Source organism: Tachyglossus aculeatus, chromosome 18 (genome assembly GCF_015852505.1).
Source record: "Tachyglossus aculeatus isolate mTacAcu1 chromosome 18, mTacAcu1.pri, whole genome shotgun sequence".
Lineage (NCBI taxonomy): Eukaryota > Metazoa > Chordata > Mammalia > Monotremata > Tachyglossidae > Tachyglossus > Tachyglossus aculeatus.
Genome location: NC_052083.1, coordinates 14,424,583 through 14,439,819, shown reverse-complemented (window position 1 = coordinate 14,439,819; position 15,237 = coordinate 14,424,583). Strand labels below are relative to the sequence as shown.

The following is a 15,237-nucleotide window of genomic DNA, read 5'->3' as shown; positions in this document are numbered from 1 at the left end:
CTCTCTCTCTCTCTTGCTGAATTGTACTTTCCAAGCACTTAGTACAGTGCTCTGCACACAGTAAGTGCTCAATAATTTGATTGAATGAATGAATCTTTCCGCAATAATTGATCTTTCAAGATCTTACAATCTAGTTGGGGGGAGACAGAAAATAAAGTAAATTAAAGATAGGAGGAAGTAATAGAGTATAAAGATATGTTCATAAGTGGTTCAGATATGTTTTTATGTGGCATGAAAGTACTGAAATGGAAGTTGTGGGGCGATGAGAAATTAATCAGGGAAGGCCTCCTGGAGGAGTTGTGGTCTCAGAAGAGCCTTGAAGATGGGAAGAGCAGTGGTCTGTTGGATGGGGAAGGGGTGGGATAGGCAGAGGGGAGGGGTGTGAGCAAGAGGTCAGTGGGCAGAGAGAGTCATTCATTCATTCAATCGTATTTATTGAGCGCTGTGTGCAGAGCACTGTACTAAGCGCTTGGGAAGTACAAGTCGAGAGATGAGATGGGAGATGAGATCCGAACCCACTGAATTAAGTTAGTGTCCACAGGCTGGTGATTCAATCTTACTCTTCATCCAACCTGATTAGCTTGTATCTACCTCAGTGCTTAGTACAGTGCCTGGGCACATAGTAAGCGCTTAATAAATACCACAAAAAAAGGGAGCTGAAAGGAGACCAGCAGTCATGTGATTTCACCCAGTGCCAGGATACAAGCAGATACCCAGAAAGAAAATTCTGACTTTGTGGAGAAGGGTTTTTTTATGGCACTTGTTAAGCTCTTTCTGTATGCCAGGCACAGTATGAAACACTGGGATAGATTTAAGAGACATTAAATGGTAGCTTATTTCTGGGGGCTCCTTCATCATCATCATCATCACCATCATCATCAACAATAGTATTTATTGAGCTCATACTGGGTACAGAGCATTGTACTAAGCCCTTTGGAGAGTACAACAGAGTTAGTAGACATGGTCCACAAACCAACCACACTCTTCCTTTCCTTCTGGTACTTGAATTAGGTAGTTTCTTCCATACCCACCTGATGTTTGGGCTGCCATACCCCTTCCCCCACCTTTCCTTTCTCAGAGGAGGAGTCAGTCATAATCACAGTTCATTTCTCTGGCGTGATTTGCAAGTGGATTTTGTGCAAGATAGGGTGGGGGTGATCAGTTGCTATATCAGCTTCAAAAAAGATTGAGAGATGAATTTTATCCACAAGGCGCAGCCTATGGCTAAGTGACCCCCTTCTCCAGGGGAGCCAATTTCCTTCAGGCTGACTCACGTTCAGGCCGGCATTCTCAAAGTGCTGTGATGGCTGGGTCAGTCTGAAAGTGACCACCACAGTGGTCTTAACCACATAGGTGAGTTGAGGCAGAGTCTCCTAGGAGCTTGGTTCAAGTATGAAGTGAGGTCACTCTGGATACTAAGCATTCAAGAATGGGGTGCGGTTAATGAGGCCAAAAATCTTTGAAGGGCGGTTCCCCCTCCAGAGGTAATTTGGAAGAGGAGAATTGGCCCATAAATCCACTTGTGAATGTTCATCGCCTGCATTATTATAATTAAATGTTCCCTTTGCTTCTGTTTTATTCCCTCCAACCCTTGGAATAGTGCGCTGCATGCAGTAGATGTTCAATAAAGACAACCGATTGAAGATGATTGCAAGGGTCAAGATGAAGTCACCAGCAGTGAGAAACTGGGAAGAGTGGGAGAAGTGATTAGTACGGTGTGTTTTACACAGTAAGTGCTCAATAAATACGATTGAATGAATGAATGAAAGAAGGGTCTATGGTAAGACTGGGATTGGACAGGGGAGAGCTTTATTGGAGTGCTATGGATTCTTCCATCAGAATTAAGAGCACCTGGAGTCAGACCAAAAGGAGGAGAGCCTCAGGGTCCAGTGAGAATAGAAAGGACAGAACAGAGCGCTGTACTGGGTGCCAAAGGTGTACAGAGCACTATATTGAGTACCTACCATGTAGTACTAATTGTACTTTGGTTTTTATTTTTCATCCTTCAGGGTTTAGGCTTTTATTTTGGGGAGAAGTAGCATTCGCATTTGGTGATTTTGGGGAAATGGCTATTGAAACAATCCTTCAAGAATAATACCTTCTAAAACCGGTAACTCACCACTTAGTATTCAGAAGACATTTGTGTGAAAATATCAGTTATAATGTACAATATTTGCTGGATTTCATGCTCAGAATGAAAAAAGAGTTGATTCATTTCTTTTTCCTAGACGTCTTGGACATCTGCCTCAGCATGCCTGACAAGGACATTCATTAATTCCTAACAGTTCATCCAGCAGATCTTTACTGACATCACTTAGGACAGGAGGCCTGGCAGTAAGTTATCACCAGTCAATATTTCTACAGTGTTTCTAGCAATAAAAATGGTAATGTCACTGTTACTGCTTAGGGAAAGGGCAAAATTAGCTCTGTACATGTAATTTACAACCACTGTAAATCGATGATCTAGTAATATATTATAACGGGTAGGAGCAGAAGTGTGGCCTAGTGGAAAGAACATGGGCCTCGGAGTCAGAGGACCTGGGTTCTAATTCTGGCTCTGCCACTTGTCTGCTGTGTGATCTTGGGCAAGTCACTTGGTTTTTCTGTGCCTCAAGTTACCTCATCTGTAAAATGGGGGTGAAGACTGTGAGCAGCCTATAGGACATGGACTGTGTCCAACGTGATTTTCTTGAATCTACCCCAGTGCTTACTATGGCCTGGCTCATAGTAAGTGTTTAAGAAATACCATTAAAAACACAAACACACACAAGCCCCTACCCCCACCCTAGCTTCTAGGATACTTGACAAAGCATGAGATGGATTTTGAGCAAGCTCTGTAGTGGAATAGAGTTGTATTTATTTTTCTTAGTAGCATAGTCCACAGCCACTTAAGTAAGCAGGGCTGCGGCATCTGCATAGTTTCACATTTATTATTTTACCATCAAAATAGTTGGGCTGTTCACACTCTGCCTATGTAAATGATAATAATAATTGTGGGATTTGTTAATTGCCTGCTATGTGCCCAGAACTGTGCTAAGTACTGGGGTCAATAATAACTGAATTGCCCTTAGTCTCTGTCCCACAAGGGACCCAGCTAAATTATTTTCTGTTCCTTTTGACACTGCAAAATAAGGTGAATTTGACTTTCCTGGAGTCAAGTAAACATTTACGCCCAGGTAGCTATACAGTATAGAGCTGTGGATTCTAGGTAGGGTGTAAGAAGAAATAGAATAGGTTGATCTCATGATGATGATAATTCAGTGGTGTGTGTGTTCCCCGTCACCCTCCTCTGCCTCCACATTATGCTAACTGACCCTTTGATTGAGTTCATTCCTAAGCCCTGGCTTTCTCCCAGCCAAGGTTTCCGAGAAGGATCACAATCTCTTACCATCCTGCTGAATCACCTGGATCAGGTCAGAGATGCCATGTGGCTGGGTTAGGAGGGAATTCCTTTGCGTCCTGACTGATCGAGCTGGACTGACTGGAAGGCTAGGTCAGAGGTAGCCAGGTTCAGAGGAGGACACATCCCTAATCAACTCTGGTATTAGATGGATGTGACTTATTGTCACCCCTCTCCCCTACCCCCATATTGTGCAATTGCAGCCCCAGCCCCAACCGGGAATTCTGTGGCGTTTGAGTAATCCCTTGAAAAAGATAAATCCCACAGCAACAACCTCTCCCTTCATAATGCCTTTATGTAATTTTTGTCCTTATTGCATCACACTATGGGTTGAGGTTTTTTTTTTTTTTTTGGTATTTAAGCGCTTACTGTGTGCTCTTCTAAGTACTGGGGTAGACACAACCTAATCAATTTGGACACAGTCCAAGTCCTACATGGGACTGTCCTCACAGTCTTCATCCCATTTTACACAGGAGGTGACTGAGGCACAGAGAAGTGAAGTGACTTACCCAAAGTCACAGCAGATAAGTGGCAGAGCAGGGATTAGAAGAGTCCCAGGCCTGTGCTCTATCCACTAGGCCATGCTGCTTCGGTTCCATCCTCCCCTTGGATGAATGCTAACTTTGTCTCAGATTGCTTGATTTAAATTGAGTTAGAGTTTTTTTGTTGTTGTTTTCCTGCACCATGTGATCTCACTCCTTAACTTAAACCCCCAAAACTGGATGACTGGATTTTCCCCAGATCTTTTCTATCTGATAGGTATTCTTTATAATCCTCAAGCTTACTTCCACCTTTCCCTTGAACTAAATGTTTTCAAGAGATTTGGTGAACTTTTTAATCAGTAAATCAATCGTATTTGAGTGCTTACTATGTGCAGAGCACTTGGATATGCGACCTTTGGATACTTGATATTCACCCCAACTCCACAGTTATGTACAGATCTTTAAATTATATATTAAATTAATTATTCATAATAATACCTGCCTCCCCTCAACTATAAACTCATTTTGGGAAAGGATTGTCTGCTAATTCTGTTGTATTGTACTCTCCCAAGGACTTAGTACAGTGCTCAGTAAATATTAGTGATTGATCGATTACTAAGCATTTGGGTGAGTACAATAGAACATTATAAAAGAGTTGGTAGACACACTCTCTGCCTGCAGTGAGCTTCCAGTCTAGAGGAAATGGGATTTATTAAACATTTACTCTGTGCTAAGTGTTGGAATAAGTAAAATATAATTAGGTCTGAATCACTCCCTGTCTCATACAGGGCTTACTATTTAAGATGTTGGGAGAGTATGTGTTTTATCTCCATTCTACAGATGAGAAAATTGAGAACAGAGTTTAAGTGATTTGGCCAAGGTCTCATAGCAGGCCGGTGGAGGAGCTGGGCCTGGAAGCTGGATCTCTTGATTACTAGTCCCATATTCTGAGGAGTTAGTTGAGTTATGGGAACAAAATGTATGGGTTATTCGCCAGTGAAAACATTCCAAAAGGCAGGTTTGATTTCTGAGCTATTTTGAACTCAAAATAGAATGGGAAAATTGATTGCAGCAGGAGCTGATCAAAACAAGCCAGGACACAATCATCAGTGTGGCATTTTTAGTGGCATTTGCAGTGTTTTGGGGGGTGGTGCCTGGGGATTTACTTTTGAGCCTTTTTTTCTTGAGGTAGAGAACTGTGTATTGGCAAAACTGATTTCCTGTTGCTACAGGAAACAAGATAAATCCTGGTGACCAAATAATCCAAACGCAAGGAAGCAGCTCTTAGGATAATTAAAACTATTTTGATTTTTTTTTATTTATCAATCTGGTTTCTAATAGAAGTTTTAGATAAAATGAAAGACATTCACAAAGAATATTAGGCATACATACATTATTTCCTTCTTTCATTCTAGTTTACATGCTGTTGCTCTTAGATGGTGAAGTTCTGGGTTACTTCACAGGAATGGAATTTCCAAGTTACCTTTACATTAAGCTTGACTTTCCAAAACTGTAACCTCTGCAATCACCATGCTCACTACAAAAAGAAAAATTCCTGGGATCAGCAACATTTAAATTTGTTCACTTGGCAGACAGGAAAAAATCTCCACATTTCATAGATATCTCAGAATCTAACTCGATCTGTGGCTTTGTGAGATCTCGATTTTATCTGAAATGGAATAGATTCTAAAATAACCTTGTATATACCCTTGTCTCTTCAGTGGTCCTTGTTCAGTAATAGTGGAAATCACTAAATCTTGTATTGGGCTTCCCATACCTTTTTGTAAATGAGAAAGGGGCATTTATAAATTAACCTAAAAATAATGACCATAGTGTGAGCAGTATAGGTTTAGAGACTAAGCTGAAACATGCTTTTCTGTTTCATCCTGATCTTTCCTTGAATAGGTCATTTCTAAGGATGGTCAAATACAAAGTGAGAGGTTTGAATAGGAATGTAAGATTATCAGGAGATCTGAGCCTATTTATTCTGGTTTGACTTTGGCTCCTGCTTGCCCTTCAGCTTATTCAAGCTTAACCAGTGGTCTCTGAGCAATGCTGACATGAACGGCTACTGCATTTTCATGGGTGCAGTGTGTGAATGTGCAAGGATTTCCTCTCAGACACCCAACTCATGGATGCTAACTTGTCTTTAACCCAAAGGACAACTCTGATATTGAAGCAGCGTGGCTCAGTGGAAAGAGCCAGGGCTTTGGAGTCAGAGGTCATGGGTTCAAATCCTGGCTCTGCCAATTGTCAGCTGTGTGACTTTGGGCAAGTCACTTAATTTCTCTGTGCCTCAGTTACCTCTTCTGGAAAATGGGGATTAAGACTGTGAGCCCCCCATGGGACAACCTGATCACTTTGTAACCTCCCCAGTGCTTAGAACAGTGCTTTGCACATAGTAAGTGCTTAATAAATGCCATTATTATTATTATTATTAGCATTAGCATTATTCAGCAGAATCCTAATGTGCCAATCAGGGATGGGGAGCACTTACTGTGTGCAAAGCACTGTACTGTGTTTTTGGAAGTACAATAAAATAGGGCAGTCTCAGATTTCTGCTCTTGATGGAATAATGGTCTTTGCTTGTTCCTGTGATATACTACCAGAAAACAAGAAGTCATGATGACTAACTGGTTCGAGTGCAGTAACTGATGATGCAATTTGGTCTTGTTCTTTTTCCCATGGATTGGAAACCACAGTCAAGAATTATCGACCCTTCACCCAGTCCTAATTTTAAACATGGGGAGCTTTAGGCACTGAAACGAGATTTTAAGCAAATTTACCATGGCCCTACAGCTCACCAATGACAGAGGAAGGGATAGAAAACTGCTCTGAAGTTCTGTCCTAATACATGAATCCACTTTCAGAATGGAAAATGGACAGTATTTGCCTGAGGCAGTGAGCAGACCCTTTTGGTTTGTGCCTTATAGTTTGTGGCAAAGGCCTGGAGTTTTGTGTTTTGGGATGTAATTTTAGCTGAACTCAATTTGCCTAGAGCATGACGTTAACCAAGACCTGCTGGGTAATATTGCACAGGCTCATAATGGGTTCCAGAATGTCACCCGTGAAGAAAGGCCATAAAGGGACTCTTGGAAGGTATGCCATCTTCTTGGGTATGTGGAAAGTCTAGAGTGGGGCATAGTGATCTTTCACCTCTGATCAGTAAGAATGGGATGGAATTTATGGATGGGTGGAAAAAGAATTGATTGGGAAGAGAAAGCAGAGCAGATAGCGTATCCCACTGGACATGGGTTTCGTACCCTGTTGCACAGTTTCCCCTGAGTGTTTTGCCATCCTCTCCTTAGGCTTTGCTGTCTTATCTCCTCAGATTAACACTGGACTGGACAGTGCTCCATTCTGTGACCTTTGTAGTGTTCTGGGTATAATGAGAAGTTCTTTAACAACTCATACCAACCCCTCAGTTGGTGCATTCATTTCAGAGTTTCTGCAGGCTGATCAACTAATGTAAATTTTTTCCATATAAAGGTCCCAAGTTGAGATCCTAGGAAAAGATAGGTAATGACCTCAGGGTGAGTCTGGAGATGAAGGCTTCCCTGCTTACAAGACTACTAGCGGTTTTTGACACAGGCTACCAAGTGAAACCTAATGTCTTTGCTGTGTTTTTCTCCTAGAAAGCTGGTTGTCCAAGAGGAATTCAGGACCTTAAGAAGAGAACTGAAAGCATCCAGGGTTCACTTTTTCCCCACTGCTTTTGTACCTGAAGGAACGGGACTTCTTTCGAGGACTAAAACAGGTAAGATGGTGCTGTACTAATAATCAGGTACCTCTAAAATATTCCCTCATCAGACATCAGTGGTTAAAGGACAGGACCGAGGGGACAAAAACCCTAATTTTGTGAGCCATATCACATGTACGGGAATGTGACAGTGCAATTTTAGCCAAGAATGGGATTAATTTACTCCCTATATTGGTGGTACCTTTTCTGGCTCCTTCAGGTACTGCCTCTTGTCACATGACTTCACACAGCACAAAAGCGTTGATCTGAAGTGATCCAGAAAGATACTGTATGATAGAGAAGGGAGGGGTTGAGAGAGGATTGTGCCATGATTTCTTGCAGACCTGTGTTCTGAAGCTTTGGGCTCTTAAAATGAAAAAGCCATCGTCCCTTATGCTCTGGCAAATACAGGGCAGTACTAATCTCCATAAAATGGAGTAGGGAGTTTGTTGTTTTGCACAAGTGCACAAACTCTGTTACAGGGGCCCTCCCTGGGCCATTAGAACTATTAACTCTTGAGCTGGCTATAGGGCTGGGGGGGGGGGCGGGGGGGTCTCAACTCCCTTCCTTCAAAACCCCCCACTTTCTGGCTACTGTGGCATAGGAATCCTGCTCCCTAAAAAGTGGAAATTGGGGGTGGTAAGGGTTGACCCCCAGTTACCAGAACCATTCATTTATTGTCGTATTTATTGAGTGCTTACTGTATGCAGAACACTATACTAAGCACTTGGGAGAGTACAATATTACAGCAAACAGATCCCAACTGATCTAAACACCCCCATACCTTGTCCATACCAAGTTTAATGTCTAACAGATGTTTACCGCCTCCTGGAATTAATTCCTAACACCCAAAGTCTGGGTGCCTCCTGGGAGGGTAAGGAGGGGAGGGAGAGGACAAGGTTTATTCAAGGATAGCCTAAACTCCCTTGTCACCTTTATGGATCAATCCCCTCCTCAAGACTGAAGCGCTAGAAAGATCAGGGAGAGGGTTCGGTTTTTAGATTTGTAGTCTGGAGCTGAGGAGTTTGATTGCTGGTGAAGCCTGTTAATCTGAGGCTTTTCACCATCCTTCAGTTCTTTCAGGGGCCTAAGGCATAGGCGGGAAATTAAATGGGAATATAATCGATAAAATGGCTAATCATGGGATGCTGAATTCTCACATTCTCACACCCATTTCCATGACTCAATATTGGCATATGTAAAACTATTTAGAAGTATTCCCCCCAACCTATAGAAAAGATGGTTTTCTGCTTTGTAGTGACAGTAATTCTTTGTAGCTTGCCTGAAAAGGCAAGTCCAACATTTAGTGACTGCCATTAAGGTTAAATTATTGCTGATGTGTATAGGAGCCTTTTAAAATTAATTGCTGCATTGTTTTGGTAATGATTCTAGAAAAAGCACTCTTCCTCTTTCGCCCTTTGCTTTTGTACCTGAAGGAACAGGACTCCTTTTGAGAACTAAAACAGGTAAGGTGGTGTTGCGTTGATCATCAGGAAACTCCCTCTTAAGTATCACTCTAAAATGTTTCCTCATCTTGAAGGTCAACATTGCCTTTCTTTAGCCAAAATCTACATCTTTGGATCATGTTCTGGAAGATAGCATTTAGTACGGTCTTCTCTTTGGGGAATTCCAATATTACCCTTGGCTAATGTGAATGTGTAAATCCAGGAATCAGTGCTAGGAATCTTGAGAAGCTAGTCACCCTTAAAATATTGAAATGCTTTTTAGAACATGAGCTCCATGTAGGACAGGGTCCCTACCCAGCTTGTTTACCTTGTATCTACCCCAGCACTTAGAACAGTGCTTGATACATAGTAAGCACTTAACAAATACCATAAGAATGTTTGAAATTGCTTTTGGTTAGTAAAATTAATCAAAATTAAAGGAATTGCTACCTCCCTTCCACCTTCACAAAAAGAAAGGAGGAAAAGCCAAAGTGAACCCATTTATTTCACCCAAGTGCTAGCATTTGAAATTTCAAAAAATAGCTTTTCTTCCCATGTTGATCCTTTCTGGATCTGTGAATCCAAATGATAGTTAAAGGACCATATCATTCTTAGCCTGCCATTTTGTCAGGGGCTGGGGGAGAGATTTTTTTTTTAAAGAAATGATTGGACTTCTTCGGATGTATGGAAAATACCCTGATGAGGAATTCCTAACTTAATTCTGCTATACTGATTCATTTAGGGGCTTCAAATATTCAGACATCCAATGGATAGTCAGCCATCTCCAGTGGAGCCTGGACATTACTTGCCTTCAATTGAGGTATATCATTTACTAGACACACCTGCCTCTGATTTACCATGTATCAAAGGTCCTGATGAGCTGTTGTGCTTGACAGCTTGGGAGCCCGTTTTTGGGTAGGGACCTTCTCTATATGTTGCTGACTTGAACTTCCCAAGCACTTAGTACAGTGCTCTGCACACAATAAGTGCTCAATAAATACGATTGAATGAATGAATGAATCAGAGTAAGCATGAAAATAATAATTGAGGTATTTTTTGAGTGCTTATTAAGCACAAGGCTAAGTGTTGGGTAGATACAAGATACCAGGTATTGTCTACATTTTTTGCCATTTCAGCACTTGTGACTCTAGAAATCGGGTGGCATCATACAAATTATTCTTTACAGTCAAAAGGAACTCTACTTTCCTTGGGTTTGTATGCTTAGTACAAACGCTACTGGCCATGCTTCTTTCACAAGGAAAGTTACATGAGACTTAAAAAATGAGAGATTGAAGGACAGGAACCGAATAGATGCACTCACTAGAACAGTGTTAATACTTTTGCACAGTGATAAAAGAAACAAAAAACAAACCAACCATAATTCCCGTCCCTAATTCTCTACTGCAATGCTTATGCCTATGGACAATATAATTCAATATATCATAGGTAGAGCTGAGTATAAATGCATAAGTAACCTCAAGTCAGCAGCATCATAGCCAAGATACAGAAACAGAAAAGCTCTAAATCTACAGATTTGGAATCATCAGAGTTCAGGAGGGGGAAAGAACGCCCCTCACCCCCAGCCCCCAAAACCCTAAACCAAACTTCCCATGGGTCAAAAGCAGTCCTCTCCACTAGGAATAAGGAAACATTTTGATGCCGCTAATTAGTATTATACAGTTGTTTCCTTCAGTAGTCTGTGTCCAACAGGTACCAAGCACTGGCATCGGTGGGTGGCATTTTGAAAAGTGGCAAATTCAGAGTTTCCTTCAGCTTCAATGGTTTGATGACTCCTCCACCGCACCTCTCTCAGCGATTCACGCAACACCAAATGAAACATTGAGAGCAAGACCTCGGCAATACAACAAACCCATGTGGAATCGACTGTCTGTGTGAAAGGAAAAGAACACTCCGAGGCCATATATGTAGGTATATATTTGTCAGCTGTTCTCAAGACAGAAATATCCACATTCTAAGGGCTCTTAAAAAATGTAGAAAACTGGCCCTGTTATTATCACCGGTATTTAGAACACTTCTAAACACACACAAAAAAAGGACAGGTATTACTGACAAACTTTAACCAATGCTGAAACTCTAAAAGCATTTTCTTTTTTGTTCTTCTTCCTCGCCATTTTGTTTAGATACGGAAGGGGCAACTGAGATGTAAATGAATATTAAAAAGTCTTTAAATGCCTCTGTCATTTTCTGTCCAGTCTTAATGTGTTTTCTGTTGCTTTCTCCCTCCAGTTGTGCTGATCTTGTTGCGATGTGCTCGAGAGTCTAAAGCAGAGAGCTCGTTCCCTCCCTTGAGGCCCCCTTTACTCCTTCCTCTCCCTCCCGCCCCACCCGCCCCGTCCTCCCTCCCCACCTTCCGGGCCGAACCCCGGCTCGCCCTCAGATAAGCCACTCCTTTTTGCTTTCGTCAATGGTCTCCGTGAAGTTGGGGTCATTGTTCATGATGGCGGCATCGGCGCTCTCCGCGGACTCGGCCCCCTTCGCTTCGTTGGTGTGGTAGGTTCCCTTGTGGCGGAACATGTACCGGATGAGGAACACGAGTGTGCAAAGGATGGTGAAGATCACCACAGCGATCACACCTGTCGGAGAGAGAAGGCCCAGACAGAGCTCACACGGTCGCATCCCTTGAAGGAACCGACCGGCTGGACCGTTGCCGGAGAAACCTGTCAACGACCTCTCGAACCGGAACCAGTCCCCTCCAGAAACAATCTCCTGCGGTAAGCAAGTCATCTGCAAGTACATCTGTCCTGGGTATTGTCAGTTGTAATAATAATGATAATAATGATAATAATTATGGCATTTGTTAAGCATTTACTATGTGCCAGGAACTGTACTAAGCACTGGGGTAGATTCAAGGAAATTGGGTTGGACACAGTCCTCGTCCCACGTGGGGCTCACAGTCTCCATACCCATTTTACAGATGCGGGAACTGAGGCCCAGACAAATGAAGTGACTTGCCCAAGTTCCCACAGCAGACAAGCAGTGGAGTTGTAATAGATGAGCCAATAATACTTGCGGTATTGACCGCTACAATAATCATTGTGGTATTTGTTAAGTGCTTACTACGTGCCAGGCACTGTACCAAACACTTAACACATACTACAATTATTATTACTGTAATAAATAGCAATATTCTCTGGGCTTCAGCTTCCTCAACTGTAAAATGGGGATTGACTGTGAGCCTCATGTGGGACAGGGCCTGCGTCCAACCTGAGTTGCCTGTATCCACCTCAGCACTTAGTACAGCCCTAGGCCCACCTCCCTCTCTGCTCTCTTCTGCTTTCCGCAACTTGCCCATTTAGGTCCCCCGAGCCAACCTTCTCTGCGGCCCTCACTCTCCCGCCTCTACCCCCTTCTTCACACCATCCTCTCCCAACTTGGAACTCACTTCCCTTCCCACATTGGATGGACCCCCAACTTTCCCCCTCCTCCAAGCCCCCTTCCCTCAACTAGCCGCACCCCTGATCCATTTCCCAGCATTCATCAAGCCATGGACTCCATTGTTTTGTGGAACTTTTTTTTCCATCTTCCTGTTAGCGTGGATGCTCTCTGTGAGCAGGGAATTAGTCACTATGTTGTAATGCATCTCCCAGGCGTCGAGCACAGTGCACTGCACCGAGTGTTCAATAAATACTACTTCTGCCACTGAGCCCTGGGCCAGCTCTGAGCTACCTCAGCTGGAGCTGCTGACAACTGGACAGCTGGGACTCGTTACAGGACATATTTTTCAGCTGTATCCTGCTCATCGTACTCTCTCAGCTGCTGAGTATAGTGCTCTGTGACAGTAAGTGTTAAATAAAAACCATTTGTTGGCTCTGATTGTCTGTGCCTCCCTGCCCTTTCAGGGGTTTCCAGTTGACCCAATGGGACAGTGCCCAGCGGTGCAACCGTCCCCCTGACAATCTCTTTCCCCCTTGCCCATGTTGTCCATGATCTATGTTAGTGCCCCCACCTGCTCCCACCCTGAGTCCCTGCCCATACTGGTGACCTCGGCCTGGGAACCATCACTGCCATCCACCCCCCCCCCCCCCAAAAAAACCCAGACACACCTGTGACATGCCCCTCCCTAACACACCTCCAACATGCCCCCTGACAGGCCCCCAGAAACACCTCTGGACAGGCCTCCAATGCCCCCTGACATGCCCCTCAGACTCACTTCCAACATGCCTGCTGCCACGCCCCCTCCCAGACACACCTGTGACACACACCCCCAGAAACGCCTGTGACACGCCCCCAGAAACACCTCTGATGCCCCCCCCAACTCACTTGCAACATGCTTGCTGCCACACCCCCCGGACATGCCTCTGACACGCCCCCCCACCCAGACAAGCCTCTGACATACCCATTGACACACCTCCAACACACTTCCAACACACCGCCAGACACAGCCACTGACATGTTTCCCCCCCCGCCCCCACACTTCCAACATGCCCACTGCCATGCCCCGAGACACCCCTGCCAAGCCCCAAGACATGCCTCAAACACGCTCCCAGACACACCTCTGACGCCCTCAGACACACCTCTGCCACACACACCCCAGACAAGCCTCTGACACACACCCCAGACATGCCTCCAACACGCCCCCCCCCCCCCCCCCCCCCCGGCACGCCCCTGATACACCCACTGACACACCTCCAACACACCCCCAGACACGCCTCCGACACACACCCCCGGCACACTTCCAATGTGCCCACTGTCACGGCCCTGCACACACCCCTGCACATACCTCAAATGCCCCCGGACACACCTCCGATGCCCCCTGGACACACCTGATATGCCCACTGACATGCCCCCAGACATGCCTCCAGAGGCACCCCAGACACACTTCCAACGCCCCCAGACATGCCTCCAACCGGCCCTGGACACATCCCCCCCAGACACACCTCTGATATGCTTCCGGACATACACCCCCCAGACAAACCTCCAACATGCCCCTGACACACCACCAACATGCCCACTGACATGCCCAACCCCCACCCCCACCCCCCGGACCCACCTCCAGCATGCCCTCTGATGCTCCTGGACACAGTTCTGACACGCTCCTTGACATGCTCCCTGGATGCACCTCTGACACGCCCCTGGACATGCCTCCAACATGCCCTGGACACCCCTCCAGCACACCCCTCTTGACATGTCTCCACCCGGAGACACTTCCAACCCCCACCCACCCCAACACACCAACGGACATGCCAGCACACCCATCTGCTCTTCTCCCATGTAAGGCTACACCTTTGACACAACCCCTCCACTCACCAGACACACCCTCACAAGCCCTGGACAGATTTACTAAGAAATCTGGATGTTGAAAAGCCATAGTACAGTGCTCTGCACACAGTAAGCGCTCCATAAATACGACAATGAATGAATACGGCCAGGCATTCAGCTTACTCTTCCAGACATAATTCTTTCCTCATTTTTGTTGGTTTTTTTACTAATGTTCCTGGACAGGTGCCTAAAGTAATAAATGCTATAGAAACACATTACATATTTCCATTGCTTCCTTCAAAGAGATATCCATTTCTGCAAAATGCCAGCCTTACAAATAATTCAAAAATTACCAGTCCACAGTTATTTTACATCTCCCTCCATTCCCTAGATGATCTACCCTTAATAAATCCAGGAGACGATACTAACTGTGGTATTTAAGTGCTTAGTATATGCCAAGCACTGTACAAGGTGCTTGGGTAGAGGTACGATAATCAGGTCCCACCTGGGGCTCACAGTTATAGGGAGAACACATATTGAATACCCATTTTCAGGCATAGAGGCACAGAGAAGTGAAATGACTTGCCCAGGGTCTCACAGCTGGGTTTAGAACTCAGGGCCTCTGACTCCCAAGCCCATCTTTCCAGTAGGTCATGCTGCTTCCTTACCTCATCATCCTCACCTCTTCTTCAGAGCAAATTCTTACCTGGCTTGGGAGTGGTTTACCTACCTCCAATAATTGCAGAGTTTCTGTTGACTCCATCTCTTATAGCCTGTCCTGCGTTGTATGGAAAATCAGCACTGGCTGAATAAAGAAAAGAAAGATTCAAGGCATGAGCACAATCTGAATAATCACAATTTTACATATACAAAGATGTTCTTGGAAAACAAAACATCTCCACGGCAATAAAACCAAGTAACTTTTGACCTAAAACCTGTCCATTAAACATT

The 15,237-nt window shown here is 44.4% G+C and overlaps 1 protein-coding gene and 1 long non-coding RNA gene across 4 annotated transcripts in view; one reads left to right on the top strand and one right to left on the bottom strand.

The window, feature by feature from the left end:
- The window catches only part of LOC119940126, an 85,439-nt gene extending 74,015 nt beyond the window's left edge, over positions 1 to 11,424 (top strand). Inside the window, exons 3-9 of one of the 3 annotated variants that reach the window (XR_005454884.1) lie at positions 1,601 to 1,729; positions 2,229 to 2,334; positions 7,518 to 7,639; positions 9,014 to 9,087; positions 9,809 to 9,886; positions 10,777 to 10,991; positions 11,314 to 11,424. This is a non-coding gene — a long non-coding RNA (uncharacterized LOC119940126). Of the gene's footprint in view, positions 1 to 1,600; positions 1,730 to 2,228; positions 2,335 to 7,517; positions 7,640 to 9,013; positions 9,088 to 9,808; positions 9,887 to 10,776; positions 10,996 to 11,313 lie in introns of all 3 variants that reach the window. The other 2 variants (XR_005454883.1, XR_005454885.1) reach the window with 2 other exon arrangements.
- A 6-nt stretch (positions 11,425 to 11,430) lies between these two features.
- CNTNAP2 (contactin associated protein 2) overlaps positions 11,431 to 15,237 on the bottom strand; it is a 1,198,489-nt gene continuing 1,194,682 nt past the window's right edge. The window contains exons 23-24 of the mRNA XM_038760181.1: positions 15,017 to 15,091; positions 11,431 to 11,660 (exon numbers count right to left, since the gene is read on the bottom strand). Of these exons, the coding sequence (XP_038616109.1) occupies positions 11,461 to 11,660; positions 15,017 to 15,091 (275 nt within the window). The 3' untranslated portion in view covers positions 11,431 to 11,460. The remainder of the gene's footprint in view (positions 11,661 to 15,016; positions 15,092 to 15,237) is intronic.